Genomic DNA, 17,942 nt, shown 5'->3' with positions numbered 1-17,942 from the left:
TACCTCACTTGAAATGGAGGCTCCTTATTATTTAGCTGGGTAGTGGGACGTTAGAACTCTAGAAAACGATCAAAGGTTTACAACAACCAAGAAAATGGCAAATCAGGAAAAAAAAGCAACTTCAAAATAGTAGGAAAGTTTTGTGGCACTTTTGCTCTTGCCTCACGTCCTCAGTGTAGTGGTAGTCTTGAACAAGGATATCCACATTCTCAGAATGGGACACTGGTTCCTGGTTCTGGAGGGGGTGGAACATACCCAGGGCAAGACACATGCAACAAGACCCCAAACTTTCACTGATCCCTAGGCTCAGTGCAAGCCTGGCTAACTGCTGAAGAACTGCCTCCACACTGAGCCAATGTTTCAAGACAAAAAGGTGCTTTCTTGTTTTGTTTCTTTAGCTCCTGACATTAAAGGACATCTGTCAAAATGCTAACTGAACAGAAGCTAAGGCACAGAGACTCAGGTGACCACACACAACAAGGCATACAGTCTTTGCAAAAATAGTTTGGTAAAGTTAGTAAACAAACGGACTATTATTCAACAATCGAAGAAAATGGTAAACTCTGGGGAAAGGAAGAAATCTGATTTCCAGTGTCACCACATTGTAACATTCAAATGTCCAATTTTCTCAAAAAAAAAAAAAAGTCACAGGGCATACAAAGAAACAAGGAAGCATGGACAATTCAAAGGAATAAAATAAATTAACAAACTATTTTTGAGGAAGTCCAGACATCAGACTTCCTACTAAAAACCTTAAAACCGTCATCATCAACAAAGGGCACTGACAAAACTGGATATTCACATATAAAAAAAAAAGAAATTGGACCCTTACCCCACACCATACTAAACAAATTAGATCAAAATGGATAAAAGACTCAAGAATAAGACCTGAAACTATAGAATTCCTGTAAGAAAACAGGAAAAAGCTTCATGACATTGAAGTTTAGCAATAATTTCTTGGTATGACACCAAAACCACAAGTACAAAAAGCAAAAATAGATAAACAGGACTATAGCAAACTTAATAACTTCTGTGCATCAAAGTACATAATCAGTAGAGTGAAATAGCAACCCATGGAATGGGAGAAAATATTTGCAAATCTTATCTGATAAGGAGTTAACATCTAGAATATAGGGATCCCTGGGTGGCTCAGCAGTTTGGCGCCTGCCTTTGGCCCAGGGCGCGATCCTGGAGACCCGGGATCAAATCCCACGTCGGGCTCCCAGTGCATGGAGCCTGCTTCTCCCTCTGCCTGTGTGTCTGCCTCTCTCTCTCTGTGTGACTATCATAAAAAAAAAAAAAAAAAAAAAAAAAATCTAGAATATATAAACACCAACAACTAAACAACAAAAAAATCTGATTTTAAAACTAGCAAAAGACTTGAATAAACAATTCTCCAAAGATATACAAACAACCAAAAAAATACATGAAAAGATGTTCAAAATTATTAGTCATTAGGGAAATGCAAACCAAAACCACAATGAGACAGCATCTCATACTCATTAAGATGGTTTTATTTATTTATTTTTAAATGCCTTATTTATTCATGAGAAACAGAGAGAGCAGACACAGGCAGGGAGAGAAGCAGGCTCCATGCAGGGAGCCCGACGTGGGACTCAATCCCAGGTCTCCAGCATCATGCCCTGGAATGAAGGCGGCGCTAAACCGGAGCCACCTGGACTGCCCAGGATGGCTTTATTAAAAAAAAACCCAAAAGTAAGAAAGTAACAAGTGCTGACAACGATATGGAAAAATGGGGAGTCCTTGCACATTGCTAGTGGAAATGTAAAAGAGTGCAACTGCTATGGAAGAGTACTGCAATTCCACAAAAACAAAAAACCAAACCAAACCAACAAAAAACACCCACAGAAATAACATGATCCAGCAATTTCTTTCTGGGTACATATTCAAAGGAGTTGAAAGCTGGAACTCAAAAACATACTTGCCCGCCACCATTCATAGCAGCATTATTCACAACAGCCAAAAGGCAGAAGTGACCCAAGTGTCCACTGACAAACAAAATGTGGTAAATACCTCCAATGGAGTATTATTCAGCCATAGAAAGGAATAAAATTCTTTTTTTTTCTTTAAGTAGGCTCCATGCTGGCCATGGAGCCCAGTGAGGGGCTTGAACTCCTGACCCTGAGATTAAGACCTGAGCTGAGATCGAGAGCCAAACATTTAACTTCAGAAAGGAATGAAATTCTAACTACAATACGGAAGATCCTTGAAGACACTAAGTGAAATAAATAAGCCAGATACAAAAGGACAAATATTTTGATTCTACTTATATGAGATACCTAAAGTGATCAAATTCATAGAAGCCCGAAGTAGCATGATGGTTAAAAGGGCTGGAGGGAGAGGGAACTGGGGAGTTATTGTTTAATGGGTATGGCGTTTCAGTTTGGGAAGATGAAAGAGTTCAGGAGGATGGTGGTGATGGTTGCACACCAGAGTGACTATCCTTAAGGCCACCGAACTGTATAGTCAAAAATGGTGGAAATTATAAATTTTTATGCATGCTTGACCACAATTAAAAGACACAGATACTAAGATACCACTTCACATCTACTAGAATGACTATTTAATACGCGCACACACACCGGGCAGCGTCGGTAGCTAAGCGGTTTAGCGCCACCTTCAACCCAGGGCGTGATCCCGGGGTCCTGGGATCGACCTCGGAGCCTCCCACATCAGGCTCCCTGTATGGAGCCTGCTTCTCCTTCTGGCTCTCTGTGTCTCCCATGAATAAATAAATAAAATCTATTTTTTTCTATTTATTTATTCATGAGAGACAGAGAGAGAGAGAGAGAGAGGGGCAGAGGGAGAAGCAGGCTCCACGCAGGGAGCCTGATGTGGGACTTGATCCCGGGACTCCAGGATCATGCCCTGGGCCAAAGGCAGGCCCTCAACCACTGAGCCACCCAGGCTTCCCAAAAAAATAAAATCTTTAAAAAAAAAAAAAATGCACACACACCAAAAAAAAAAAAAAAACAGAAAATAACAAGTGTTGGTGAGGATGCGGAGAAACTGGAACCATTATACGTTGTAGGTGGGAATGCAGAATGGCAAAGCCCTGTGGAAAAATTTGGCAGTTCCTTAAAAAGCTAAACAGAGAACTACCGTATAAATTGAGCACTTCCAATCCTAGGTACATATACAAAAGTACTGGAAACATTCTAATACTTTATATATGAATATTCATATCAGCACTACTCAAATAGGCAAAAGATGGAAACAACTCAAATGTTCATCCATAAATGAAAGGATAAACAAAATATAATAATACAATCCATAAAATACTATTTAGTTCTACAAAGGAAGGAAGTACTGATACTTAACTGTGTATAATCTTGAAACATAAGTGAAAGCCAGACACAACAGATCACATATTGTAGGAATACACTTGTATGAAATACCTAGAACAAGCAAATACATAGAGACAAAGTAGACAGAAACATGGGGAGGACCCCTTCTGCTCAGGGTGTGATCCTGAGGTCCTGGGATGGAGTCCCACATCGGGCTCCCTGTGAGGAGCCTGCTTCTCTGCCTCTCTCTCGAATAAATATATAAAAATCAGAAAAAGAAAGAAAGAAAGAAAGAAAGAAAGAAAGAAAGAAAGAAAGAAAGAAAGAAAGAAAGAAAGAAAGAAAGAAAGAAAGAAAGAGAAAGAAAGGGAAAGAGAGAAGAAGAAAGAAGGAAGGAAGGAAGGAAGGAAGGAAGGAAGGAAGGAAGGAAGGAAGGAAGGAAGGAAAAGAAAGAAAAGAAAGAGAAACACAGGAGTAAAGAGTGGGAAAACAGAAGAATGGAGAACCATTGCCTAATAGCTAAAGAATTTGGGGTGAGGAAAAAGTTTTGGAAACAGTGCTGAAAGTTGTACACCGTGAATATAATTAATGCCATTAGGCAGCCCGGGTGGCTCAGTTTAGCGCCTTCAGCCCAGGGTGTTCCTGAAGACCCAGGATCCAGTCCCACGTCTGGCTCCCTGCATGGAGTCTGCTTTTCTCCCTCTGCTTGTGTCTCTGCCTCTCTCGCTCTCTCTCTCTGTGCGATTATCATAAAAAAAAATTAAATTAAATTAAAAAATGCCATTAATACGCTTTAACAAACTTAAAATGGTTAAAATGGCCAATGTTATGCTTTATAGATTTCACCACGATTTTGAAAAAGAAAAAAAAAACAAAACAAAACAAAAAAACCTCATGATGTAAAATACCAAAGCCACTGAACTGTGAACTTCACATGTATCCATTTGTGGGATGCCTGGGTGGCTCAGTGGTTGAACAGCTGCCTTCGGCTCAGGGTCCTGGGATCCGGTCCTGCATTGGGGTCCTCAGAGGGAGCCTTGCTTCTCCCTCTATCTCTCATGAATAAATAAATAAAATCTTTAAAATAAAGAATGACTGAACTAGGGGCCCTTGGGTGGCTCAATGGTGGAGCATCTGCGTTCAGTTCAGGTCAGGATCTTGGGGTGCTGGGATGAGTCCAGCATCCGGCTCCCTGCATGGAACCTGCTTCTCCCTCTGCCTGTGTTTCTCCACACACACACACACACACACACACACCGGTGTCTCTGATGAATAACTAAATAAAATCTGCAAAAAAAAAAAAAAAAAAATCACTGAACTAAATGGAAACGGTCACTGAAAGCTATTTTTAGGTTCACTGCATGCTTAAGAATTAAATGAATGGAGATGCACAGCCAGGTAAGTTTCTGTATTTCCGGTGCTGCTGCTGCTCCGCGGACTACTGCTCATCTGTCAATATTTATGTCACCTTCACAAAACGGAAAGCTCCATGTGGGCCATTCTTGGGGTGTTGGTTGTTTCTTAACTTTTCATTTTTAACCCAACTGAACAGTAGCCTGGGCATTATAACAATGGACAAAATCTTAACCGTCGACCTCGACATTTTGGGATCCATAAAACCCAAACCCTCGAGGAAAAAAAAATCTAGACATGTATCAACTGGTTTCTAGTGTGTGGAACACAAATGGATGTTCACTTTTTGTTTTGTTTTGAAGATTTTTGTAAGTTATTCATTCATGACAGACACAGAGAGAGAGAGGCCCAGACACAGGCAGAAGGGGAAGCAGGCTCCACGCAGGGAGCCCGACGCGGGACTCGATCCGGGGACCCCCGGGGTCACGCCCTGGGCCGCAGGCGGCGCTAACCGCTGAGCCACCGGGGGGGGGGGGGGCCCAGGGATTCACTTTTTAAAGGGTTTTTATTTTTTTCTCTCTTCCCGGCAGACTCCACACACGCCGGGTGTGACTCACCGACGTCCTCCGGCTCCTGCCCCGAGGCTCTGCGCTTGCACTCCCTGGCGTAGTGTTTCTGGATGACGGCCCACAGCTCGGCGTTGACCAGGGAATTCCTTCGGGTGTGGTACCGGGTCCACGAAGAGACCCGGCGGCGGCAGAACGGGCAGCACAGACTCGCCTTCTCCACAGTCGCCTGGAAGCACGGACTGCACAGCGTGTGGCCGCACGGCAGCGTGATGGGCTCGACGAGGATGTCCACGCAGATGCGGCACTGGCACTCCGACAGGGAGGGGACGGCGCGTCGGGCGGCCGCCATTTCCGGAAGCTAGCCGGGGCCCCCCCGCCATCGACCCCTGCAAGACAAAGGCGCTCGTGGCGGGCCCCACCGCGGCGGACGCCGCCCTGCAGCCGTTGAGGCGTCCCGCCCGGCAGCCGGCGCCGCGGGATTCACACCCGCGCCCTGAGGCCGACCGCGGGCGCGCAGCCGCACGGAGCCGCCGGGGGAGCCAGGCTGCGGGGTCACCACAGCCGCGGCGGCAGGGCGGGCGGGACGCGCCGACGGCCCCGCCCCCCCCTCACCCGCCGGGCGCCCCAGGCCGCGCAGGCGGGAAGCGCGGCGGCAGCACTTCCGTCTTACCGCTGTCGCAGGCGCACCCCGCGAGCCCCCGTTCGGGCTTCCGCGCGCCTCCAGCGGCTCCCGGCGCAGGACACCGCGCTCCCCTTCCTCTCGTCAGCCGCAAACGCTCGTCGGGGCGGTGCTGCCGCAGCGACGCGGCAGGGGCTGTGACGTCACAGCCGCAGGCCCGCCCCCGGGCCGCGCGGCGGCGGGGCGGGACTTCCGGGTCCTGGGGGCTTCCGGAGCCTCGCCCGCGGGGGCTCGGTCCCGTGGCGCCGCAGCTGTCGCTCGGCTCGGGCTGCGGCCGGTCTTCCCCGCGTGGCTGCTGCTCGCGGGTCCTGCGGAAGCCCGGGAGGGTCGCGAGCGTGGGCTGCGGCACAGAAAGGGAAACCTCGACCCAACAGGGGGCAGCCCGGGTGGCTCAGCCGCTTAGCGCCGCCTGCAGCCCAGGGCGTGACCCCGGGTCGCGGGATCGAGCCCCACCTTGGGCTCCCTGCAAGGCGCCTGCTTCTCCCTCGGCCTCTCTCTGTGTCTCTCATGAATAAATAAATAAAATATTTTTAAAAATAAAATAAAAATAAAGACCCAACAGGAGGCAGCCCAGGTGGCTCAGCGGTTTAGCGCCGCCTGCAGCCCAGGGCGTGACCCCGGGTCGCAGGATCCGCTCCTTGAGCTCCCTGCAGGAGCCTGCTTCTCCCTCTGCCTGTGTCTCTGTTGTCTCTGCCTCTCTCTCTCTCTCTCTCTCTCTGTCTCTCATGAATAAATAAATAAAATCTTAAAAGAAAAAAGAAAGACTCAACAGTCATTTTAAAAATGCTTCCCGAGGCCCCTGGGTGGCTCAGCAGTTGAGCATCTGCCTTGGCTCAGGTCGTGATCCCGGGTCCTGGGATCGAGTTCTGCATCCAGCTCCCTGCAGGGGGGTGGGGGTCTTCATAGGGAATTACCGGATCAGGGCGGTTTCCCCGGGAATCCAGTGTGAGCTGCCCTGCAAGGCCCTGGATCTCTAGCCTCCAGCCTCAGGACCAGCGCTGCCACCGGCCACCCAAGACTTTTTTTTTTTTTTTTTTTTTTTTTGCATCCAAGTCTTGTTACTATCAACGTCCGTACCCAATTTTTGGAAAAGAGATTCTTGGAAAAGGGAAAGGGAGGGAGAGGCCTCAAGAATGAGGAAGAGAAAAATTTGTTCAGTTCAAAGTCAAGATTTGATGAACCATTACTGTGTCCGTCTTCAGTTCCATCCATTTCTATGGAGGTTTCATAGGACTTGGGAAGACAAACTACAGGATTGCCTCGATTCTGGGGCTTAGCTGTCACATGCATCATTTGTAATGTACTCCTGTACTATTAAATTCCAATCTAGAGCAACCAAAACTACGAAAGAAGTAAAAAAATATTTTAGTATTTTGTGCACTCTGAAATGAGTTTTCCACTTTGATACTAAATTCTTGTGCTGATAGGGATCCCTGGGTGGTGCAGTGGTTTGGCGCCTGCCTTTGGCCCAGGGCGCGGTCCTGGAGACCCAGGATCGAGTCCCACGTCGGGCTCCTGGTGCATGGAGCCTGCTTCTCCCTCTGCCTATGTCTCTGCCTCTCTCTCTCTGTGTGACTATCATAAAAAAAAAATATAAATAAATAAATAAATAAATTCTTGTGCTGACAACTGATCCTACTGTTTTGAATTCTATGAAAAAAGTAGGTTATGGGGATGCCTGGCTGGCTGCCTGGTTGGTAAAGCATGCAACTCTTAATCCCATTTGAGCTTGAGCCCCACACTGGATGTAGAAATTACTTAAAAAAAATTTTTTTTTATTTTAAAAAAAGTAGGTTTGGGCTAGAGAAAATACAGGGATTAAATAGACTCACCCCTAGCACTTACTAAAGCCCAGAGACAGAGTTACTGTTTAATGGTTACAGAGTTTATTTTCAGACAGACTGTAGTGATGGTTGCACAGTGTTATGAATGTATCTAATACGCTGAACTGTCCACTTAAAATGATTAAGATGGTAAATTTTATGCATATTTTACCGCAATAAGAAAAATTTTTGAAAAACAACCAAAACTAAATAAAAAGAAAAGCAATAAAAGTCAGGCTTGAGGGATCCCTGGGTGGCCCAGCGGTTTAGCGCCTGCCTTTGGCCCAGGGCGTGATCCTGGAGAACCGGGATTAAATCCCACGTCGGGCTCCCGGTGCATGGAGCCTGCTTCTCCCTCTGCCTGTGTCTCTGCCTCTCTCTATCTCTGTGACTATAATAAAAAAAAAAAAAGGCAGGCTTGAGTTCTTGAGGAAATGTTGCATAGATGTGGAGGTAGAGAAAAATATCACTGTGCATGAATACAATCTTTGAGGTGTTTTGGGTTTGCTAAGCCATTCAGGTTGGCTGCATGGTTTCCAGAGGGAGCCAAAGCAAGGAGGCATGGGCCCTTGATAGAGAGCTTTGGGAACTTTTGTTTTAATGTGAATTCAGAAATCTTTGGTTGTCATCCACTTGTCCATGATATCAACACCTCAGCCTAAAATTGCAGGCTCCTTAATATGGTCCCAACCTGCTTTTCCCTGTGGAATCTCCCATTATCCATTTTTTTTTAAGATTTATTTATTTATTAGAGAGAGGTGGGAGAGAGAGAGGTGCATGCGCCTGTGTGCATGGTGGGGGAGGGGCACAGAGAGTGAGATAAACTCCAGCCAACTGTGCTCAGTGTGGAACCCGTTTCAGAGCTGTATCCCATGACCCTGAGATCATGTCCTGAGCCAAAACCAAGAGATGGACACCCAACCAACTGAGCCACCCAGGTGCCCCTCTCCCATTATTCTTTTAAAGATTGAACTATGATCTAGTTGCTGGCGTCCAAATCTTGTGCTTTCAGACCATTGTCTGAAATCTTAATTCATTTTAATGAATTACTTTGTTGCTTTGCCTACTTGAAGGATCAACTCATTGTACTTCCTCCAGGAAATATTCCTTAACCACACAGTGACCTCCTCTGAACTCACCCAATCATATATTGCCTAGTGATAGTGGTTTTTATTATAGTCTTATCTTCTAAGATTTGCATTTTGATTTCTGTGTTCAGGTATTTATGTGTATTTATGTCTGTGTAGTAGATCCATATTATGTGTTTCCTCAGGTTTCCTTGGCGTTGTTTACTTTCTGAACCCACAGTCCCTGTTCTGCCTGGGGCTGACCTGTTACATTTCTAGAATCTCTGGCTCTTCCTATCACTTCTGGACTCCAATGAAACACTGCGCTGAGCAATGCAGGCACTGGATTTCCACTGACTGGGAGGGCTTAGATGATGCATCTTGGAAGTATGGTGGGAGGGTCACTCCCCGTAGAACAAACTTTGGCCCACTGGAAACCGTAGACTAAGCGAGCATGACAGAGAAATTCCCTTTCCATCTACCTTCCAAGGCATGTTTTCTCTAAACAGTGTGCCTGGAGAGGACAAGACAGTGAGTAGATTTTTTTTTTTTAAGATTTTATTCTAAAAATCTTAAGTAATCTCTGCACCCAACATGGGGGTCGAACCTACAACCTTGAGGTTAAGGGTCAAATACTCTACCAAGTGAGCCAGCCAGGTGCTCCAAGACTGGGTACACTTATCTGCCAAACATGCTCCTGTGTCTCCTGTTACCTCATTTTGGTTGATCTGAATTTGTACCTCCCAAATAAAACACGCACGCACTTAACCTTTACCTAGAAGACAGGGTCCACATTTTTAAATGTTTCTGTTATTCTCAGCACCTAGCACCTGGAATTGGTGTTCAATAAATATATCTTCTTGGGATCCCTGGGTGGCGCAGAGGTTTGGCGCCTGCCTTTGGCCCAGGGCGCGATCCTGGAGACCCGGGATCGAATCCCACATCGGGCTCCCGGTGCATGGAGCCTGCTTCTCCCTCTGCCTGTGTCTCTGCCTCTCTCTCTCTCTCTCTCTGTGACTATCATAAATAAATAAAAATTTTTAAAAAAATAAATAAATATATCTTCTTAATTTTTTAAGATTTTATTTTTAAGTAATCTCTGTACCCAACATGGGGCTCAAACCTACAGCCCTGAGATCAAGAATCACATGCTCTATCAAATGAGCCAGCCAGGGGCCCCAATAAATATTTTCATATATAGTCAGTGTCTAAGAGTTCCCTTTCCAGTGTAAAATAACTGTGGTAGTGTACCAGAGTGAAAATGCACAATATACAATATATATTAGGTGTCTTTATTGTTTTTTTTTTTTGCCTTTTAATATATAGTACATTCACATGGTTCAAAATTCAAAATGTACAAAAGGGATTGAGAGTGAGAATTTCTCCTACCTTTGACCTCTAGCCTCTTCATTTTTCTCCCTGTGACAACCAATGTTCTTACTTTGTAACATATCTCTCCAGAAGCAGCTTATGAAATTTATGGATATATTAGCTGTGTGTGTGTGTGTGTGTGTGTATTTATTTTTGCCCTCTTTTTCCACTTAACAATATATCGGAAATATTTTAAAATAACGCATCTTGGTGATAGCTCCACATCATTCTCTTCATTCTCTTATATTGCTACACAGAAAGTATCCACTATATCAATTTATCATATTTTGTTTGGGCTCCCCTCACTTTTGCTATAAAAATGAACCTGTAATACATTGTACATACATCGTCTTCCCCTGTTTACAAGATAAACTACTAGAAAAAGAATCTCTTGGTCATCAAAGTTAGTTTTTGACAGATGGTATCAACTCTTTCAGGGAGGACTTCGGCTCTTCGGGAGCACTCACTGCTTTCCCCTTCTCAATGACCTGAACAGCCCTCAGCAAACCGCCCTGCAGAGACTGGTTCTTTACCATGTTAGTGATCAGGACGCTGACATCTCTGATATACATGTGCCTCACCTTAGCAACATAGTATTCCGTCTTGTTACCATGTGCAATAAAGAAGGTGCAAAGCGCCCTGATATCTCCTTCCTGCAGCCCGCACTCCTCCAGGACAGACTCCCACACAGCTCTAATGCGCCCGTTCTTGACTTTTCGTCTTAGGACAGAGGCCAAGGTGGGAAGACCTCTCACCAGGTCTGGCAGCTTCTCAACCACATGGGTGTGCAAGCAGACGAGTACATCAATAACGTAGCTGTGTAAAATATTCAGTTCCATTGAAGTGAATCTACAAAAAATGTGGAGAGCTGCTCAATCAGTAGGACTCTTTATGTACAAACATACAGTGAATTCCATCAGGATACAAACCCACTACAAGAACCAGTTGTTGTATTTTGGAAAATACTTACTTTAGAAAGAGCCTACACTATGCTGGATAGCTTAGTTCTCAGGCCACTCACACTACACATTTCTCAGCGGCAGAGGAGTTACGTCAACCATCTCTGTGTTAGTAAGCTATTGGCAAACAAGAGACACTGATGAAATGCATATGGCAGTGCTGGCGTAGCTACAGGTGCTCAAATTAATCTTTTTTGAATCGATTAACATAAGGAAATAGGATTTCTTCACAATCCATTGAAATTCAAGATTAGCATGACCACTGCAAGCTCTCATGAAGCCACAAAATTCCACTGATTTCTCATTGGATACTCACTTGGGTGCCAGAACTGCTGTCCACAGCTCATCTTGGGCTGCCTGGCTTGCCAAAGCCTTGCTATGATGTTCAAATTTCTGTGTCAAACTATCCTTGATGAAGTCCAGTTCTTTAAACTGTGCTTCTAAAGCTTGGAGTTTGTGGTCTACTCTATAGATGAAAGAATCAAGGGGTACTTTAGGACAAGGGACAAAGCTAAGGTTTTGTCTAAGATAAGACTCTAATACATTGTTTATAACCACTATTAATTTGGGTAGTGAGGGCCCCTGGGTGGCTCAGCGGTTGAGCAACTGCCTTGAGCTCAACTCATGATCCCAGAATCCGGGAATCGAGTCCTATGTCGGGCTCCCTGCATGGAGCCTGCTTCTCCCTCTGCCTGTGTCTCTGCCTCTCTCTCTGTGTCTCTCATGGATAAATAAATAAAATCCTTAAAAAAAATTGGGGTAGCTATTTAAATTTAAGATTATGAGCAGATGTTCCTATTTGCCATTCTCTCTAGCCATCATCCTAGTTCTTATATTCCTTATATTGCCAATTGTCTTATATTGAATTGTCTAATTACTTGAATTATCTGCCACGACTTGATTTTGTGTTGTACTTTATACTTTACATAGTATGTTAGGGGCACCTGGCTGGCTGAGTCAGTGGAACATGCAACTCTCAATCTCAGAGGTCTTGAGTTCAAGCCCCACATTGGGCTTGGAGCCTACATTAAAAAAAAAAAAAAAGGACTTTAAATACAAGCATTACTTTGATTCTCACAACAACCAGAAGAAGTGAAGCAGTCATTTTTATCATGTTGCAGGTAAAGGAATTGAGGGGCACCTGGTTGGCTCAGTCGGAAGAGCATGGGATTTTTGATCTCAAGGTAATAGTTAAAGCCCTACATTGGGTGTAGAGATTATTTTTTTTAATTTTTATTAAATTTTTTATTCATGAGAGACACGGAGAGGGGGGAGAGAGAGAGAGAGAGAGAGAGAGAGAGGCAGAGACACAGGCAGAGGGAGAAGCAGGCTTCATGCAGGGAGCCCAATGTGGGGCTCGATCCTGGGACTCAGGATCATGCCCTGGGCTGAAGACAGTGCTAAACCACTGAGCCACCTGGGCTGCCCCCAAGATTATTTTTAAAAATAGACTTCATAGATAAAGAAATTGAGTCTCCAAAAGATTGAGACCTAATGTCATGCTAGCTAGGTGCTGGGACCAGTATTTAATAAGGTGCACTTCTCTGGTCTGACTTCTGGAATCCTCTCCCACCTTCAAGGATAAGCTCATTTTCCACTATTCTCTTGAATCTACTAGACTTTAAGCCTGGAGATCACCCTGCCTACTTAATTTTCAGAGGGATCTCCTCCACTACCTGTCACTCCCTACCTCCTGCTTTATTTTTATTTAATTATTTTAGAGATTTTATTTATTTGCTTGACAGAGAGAAAGCAAAAGCAGAGGGAGCAGCAAGCAATGGGGAGAGGGAGAAGCAGGCTTTCCTGCTGAGGAGAGAGCCCTACATGGAGCTGGATCCCAGGACCCTGGGATTATAACCTGAGCCAAAGGCAGATGCTTAACCAGTGAGCCACTCAGGCCCCCTCTGCTTTATTTTTAGGGTTACCGTTTCATGAATGAATTGTGAGCTGTTGGAGGGAATCAGAGACTATTTCTTGGCCATCCTTATACCTGTCTCCCAATACCTAGCAAAGGTCTTAGACAGAAGTAATAAAATATGTCTCATATGATCAACATCTATAATGTGAATGAGATGCCAAGCTGTGTAACCCAACATGGGCATTTGGATAGCTCTGAACAGGCTTAATCATCAGACGGTGCTGTGACACCAGAATTATGTCAAACTGAATCACAAAGAACTGAAACAACACAACTCACTTGCCTGAATTGTTTTTCATGAAAGTGGTATACAAATACACATACCACTTTCTTGAGCTTCTATGTCCTCAGGGACCTGAATGCTGTTGTGGCTGCCCAGGTTCTGTCTTTGGCCATCTTCTCTTCTTGCTCCTCACTTTATCTCAAGGCTAATTTAGTTTCAGGTACCAGCTCTCTCCTAAGCACTAGACCTGTATCTTTATGTTTTGTGCATCTCCACCTGGATGGAGGTGTCAAACTCTCCTGTCTTAAACTGAACCTACTATCTCTCTCCCTCTCTCATCTTCAGAAATTACTATGGTGGTATTTACTCACTGTTTTGGGTATTTTGTTTACATATAGATAAGGCCCACTACGAAATGTGTCGTGTTTCATAGGAGTGTAAGCCTGCATGACCTAACATGCCAACAATCTCTGTTTACATGTCAAAACAATGTCATCTGGCATACTGCTTGTGTTAACTTTGACATCTTTAAGACTATATTGCTTATAGGTCATCTCTAGCTTGAACTCTAGAGAGGAGCTTTAGTTTCTCAGTCAGTATATGAGTTCACAATTGTTAACAGTTCTTTGGAAGGCTCTGACCAAAAGACATTCCCACACCATTCCAAATCCTAAACAACATGTCTGCAAATCCAAGTCTGTTTTCTACTATAATTTCCCAGGTTTGTTAGTGGACATCACCATCAATTGCTTTAAACTAGAGATCTCAGAATAATTTTGACATTTGTTTTCTTCCTCTCCATTAATGCTTCTAAACTATCCCTTCCTCTCCATCACCACTAAACCAGGTAATAACTATCTTTCATTTTGACCTAGGATTACAAATCCTTGCTTTCAATTTCTGCTACCTCTAATCCATCCTCTAGAAATATGCTTCTAAAACACAATTCTGGGACGCCTGGGTGGCTCAGCGGTTGAGCGTCTGCCTTCAGCTCAAGGCATGATCCCAGGATCTGGGATCGAGTCCCACATCAGGCTCCTTGCAGGGAGCCTGCTTCTCCCTCTGCCTGTGTCTCTGCCTCTCTCTCTGTGTCTCTCATGGATAAATAAAATCTTTTTATTTTTTATTTTTTTAAATAAAATCTTTTTAAAAAATAAAATAAAACACAATTCTGATCATGTAACTCAACTGATTATCTATGTTATCCACTGATAGTTAGAGCCAAACTAGATATCCTCAGGAAGATAAACATAAAGCCCTTAGCCCTTTGCTCCCATCTTTTGCCACTCATCTCGTATCCTTTTTTTAAAATTTTATTTATTTATTCATGAAAGAGAGAGAGAGAGGCTGAGACACAGGCAGAGGGAGAAGCAGGCTCCATGCAGGGAGCCCAATGTGGGTCTTGATCCTAGGACTCCAGGATCATGTCCTGGGCCAAAGGCAGACGCCAAACCGCTGAGCCACCCAGGGATCCCTCATCTCGTATCTTTTTTTTTTTTTTTCATCTCGTATCCTAATCACGAATCACGAGAGACATCTAGCAGCGCACTGAACACAGCATACGATTCCAGGCTTCTGTGGCTTCCATATAGTATGTACAGTTCCTCAGCCTAGAATTCCTTCCCATATTTCTCTTTCTCATAACCTGTTATTCACACTTTAAGATTCAGCTTAATTCTCTCTCTGGGAAGGGTTCCTTTTCCTAGTGTACAAGGCAAATTTAATTGATCCTCTCTTCATGCTCTCATGGCCCTTTAGGAATATCACCATCATGTCAATCACATTAAATTCTAACTATTTTTGAATACTTCTGTTATCCCTATAGGCTTTGAGCTCCTCAAGGACAGAAACCTATTTTACTTATTTTGTATACCTAGAATATAGCACATGCATTAATTGAATGGAATTCACCTGGGAGTAATTTTTTTAGATTATTACTTTATATATATTTTTAACCTGGAAGACTTAAACCACTTTAAACAGAGACAGAATTCTGATCAGCATGCCTGTAATTCTTTGCCTAGTTTTATTCTTTATTTTTCTCTTACCCATCTTCCCAAAAAAGCAGACCTATGCTTGTTCCCACCCTGTAGCCCTTAGAAACCTTTTCATTGCCTTCTTCAAGGATATCAGGGTTGTGGTTTCATTGTTCATCTTCTTAAAGCAAAATGAAAGAAAACAAAACAAGGAAAACAAAAACCTAAGGGAGGTTTGAATCCAGGGTTTTCTGCTGTCTTCCACTCAGCAACAGGCAGCAGTAGTATGAGTATTTGATCTAAATTCTGCCTGAAAGGTCACTCAGTGCAAGAAGCTTTTAATAGCTTGTACATCCAAATATAGTTTCAAAGAACTGATCATGTGAACACAGGTGTCCTAGGACGCACTATAATATTTTTTTCTTTTTTTTCGCACTATAATATTTGCTTTTGTAAAGTGAACTGTAAGTACATCAACATAGCAAAACAATCAGATATAATCATGGCTCTATATGTATTCTGATAAATGTATATATGGATATATAAATATATACATATACTAGGATTAAATTTGATGAAAAATTACTCAACCTAGTCATCCTTAGAAACTAGCAAATATTTATTGAGAGCTTCTGCTATTAGATTAAGTATTGAAAGTAACAGACGGGGGGCACCTGGGTGGCTCAGGCTATTAGGTATCCTACTCTTGATTTTGGCTCAGGTCATGATCAGTTGTGAGATCGAGCCTAGAGCTGGGTGTGGGGCCTCCTTAAGATTCTGTCTCTTGGGGGATCCCTGGGTGGCGCAGCGGTTTGGCGCCTGCCTTTGGCCCAGGGTGCGATCCTGGAGACCCGGGATCGAATCCCACGTTGGGCTCCCGGTGCATGGAGCCTGCTTCTCCTTCTGCCTATGTCTTTGCCTCTCTCTCTCTGTGACTATCATGAATAAATAAAAATTAAAAAAAAAAAGATTCTCTCTCTCTCTCTCTAAAAATACATACATACATACATACATACATACATACATAAGAAAATAAAAACAGACATAAAACAAGTCTCCTGGGCCAGCCCAGGTGGCTCAGTGGTTTAGCACTGCCTTCAGCCCAGGGTGTGATCCTGGAGATCCCGGATCAAGTCCCATATGGGGCTCCCTGCAGGGAGCCTGCTTCTCCCTCTGCCTGTGTCTCTGTCTCTCTGTATGTCTCTCATGAATAAATAAATAAAACCTTTAAAAAGAAATAAAAATATGGAAAGAGGATGTGGAAGTGGTATCTGCACTCCTTACAGCATTACTCACCATAGGCAAGATATGGAAATGGCCTAACTGTCCAGAAAGAAGGAAATTCTGCTGTTGTATCAATACGGATGGACTTTGAGGGCGTTATGCTAAATGAAATGAGCCCAACAGAGAAAAACAAATACTGCAGCCTATCACTTATTATATGTGGAATCTAAATAAAAAGTCAAACCCAGAAACAGAAAAGTAGAAAAGTGGTTGCCAGGGGTTGTGAGTGGGGGAAATAGGGAGAGTCTGGCAAAAGGGTAAGGAAAAAAAATTCAAAACAAAACAAAAACTTGTCACCAAAGTAACCTCCCCTAGAATCATTCCATTGCTGGTGTACTTATTGTAAGGAGTAACTTTGCCTTATTGATTAAGCCTTTTGCAGTTGGGCTTCTCTCTCTTTTTTTTTTTTTTTAAGATTTTATTTATTTATTCATGACCGACAGAGAGAGAGAGAGAGGCAAAGACACAGGCAGAGGGAGAAGCAGGCTCCACGCAGGGAGCCCGATGCAGGACTTGATCCCAGGTCTCCAGGATCACACCTCGGGCCCAAGGCAGTGCTAAACTGCTGGGCCACCAGGTGCCCAAGTTGGGCTTCTCTTAAGGAGTTAACAGTTCAGTGAAGGATACGTTATATATCAGGTTCCTCGTTGCTGAGATTTCTCCTGAAACCCTTCATTAGTTTTCTTATGGGTAGATCAGTGGCCAGAACCTTGACAAGAAAATAAAACAGAGAAGGAAGGAGAGAATGCTGAACACTCATTTAACCTGGTATCTCAGAATAAGGCACCGGGGACCCTGCCCCCAGAAAAATGTTGCGAGCAGGGCAAAGCGTAAAAAGTTCTGCTTGGGGTAAGAACCTACCAACTGGGACCCCCGGGTGGCTCAGCAGTTGAACGTTCACCTTTGGCTCAGGGCGTGATCCCGGGTTCCCGGATTCGAGTCCCACATGGGGCTCCTAGCATGGACAAGGAGCCCGCTTCTCCTTCTTCCTATGTCTCTGCCTCTCTGTGTATGTGTGTCTCATGAATAAATAAATAAAAATAAAATCTTAAAAAAAAAAAAAAGAGCCTACCAATTCCACCCGCCAGTGTTGTTTCCTCTAGGGGCTGCCTGCCTATGGAGATCCAGTGTTTGTTCCCTTCTCCCCGCTTGCACTTGTCTATGCAGACCTGAACAGTACCTGCTGATCACTCCATCTTTGATTGCCTGATTTCCTTTTCTCTGTCCAAACTCGTAATTTCTTGATCTCATCTGCCAGGCTCATCTTTCAGACCCTCCCCTGTCATACTGCCTTCCAAACTTTTTTTTTTTAAATAGTGAACTTTATTTTTTAGAGCAGTTTTAGGTAAAAGTACAGAAGGTATATCCCTGCCCTCATAGAGGCCCCACCTCCCCAGCTACAGACATCCTGC

The 17,942-nt window shown here is 44.1% G+C and overlaps 2 protein-coding genes across 4 annotated transcripts in view; both read right to left on the bottom strand.

The window, feature by feature from the left end:
• RNF168 (ring finger protein 168) overlaps window positions 1-6,060 on the bottom strand; it is a 33,041-nt gene extending 26,981 nt beyond the window's left edge. Inside the window, exons 1-3 of one of the 3 annotated variants that reach the window (XM_077884249.1) lie at window positions 5,901-6,060; window positions 5,279-5,616; window positions 3,343-3,419 (exon numbers count right to left, since the gene is read on the bottom strand). In XM_077884249.1, coding sequence (XP_077740375.1) covers window positions 3,343-3,419; window positions 5,279-5,579 — 378 coding nt within the window. In that variant the 5' untranslated portion in view covers window positions 5,580-5,616; window positions 5,901-6,060. The remainder of the gene's footprint in view (window positions 1-3,342; window positions 3,420-5,278; window positions 5,617-5,900) is intronic. The other 2 variants (XM_077884248.1, XM_077884247.1) reach the window with 2 other exon arrangements.
• A 4,010-nt stretch (window positions 6,061-10,070) lies between these two features.
• SMCO1 (single-pass membrane protein with coiled-coil domains 1) lies at window positions 10,071-15,580 on the bottom strand. Its single transcript, XM_077884261.1, has 3 exons — window positions 15,375-15,580; window positions 11,446-11,595; window positions 10,071-11,019 (listed from the first exon to the last, which is right to left on the bottom strand). The coding sequence occupies exons 1-3, from the start codon at window positions 15,422-15,424 to the stop codon at window positions 10,575-10,577; spliced, it is 645 nt and encodes a 214-aa protein (XP_077740387.1). The 5' UTR covers window positions 15,425-15,580; the 3' UTR covers window positions 10,071-10,574.
• Between the last annotated feature and the right edge of the window lie 2,362 nt (window positions 15,581-17,942).

Source organism: Canis aureus, chromosome 35 (assembly GCF_053574225.1).
Source record: "Canis aureus isolate CA01 chromosome 35, VMU_Caureus_v.1.0, whole genome shotgun sequence".
NCBI classification, from domain to species: Eukaryota; Metazoa; Chordata; class Mammalia; order Carnivora; family Canidae; genus Canis; species Canis aureus.
This window is presented reverse-complemented; position numbering and strand designations above follow the sequence as displayed.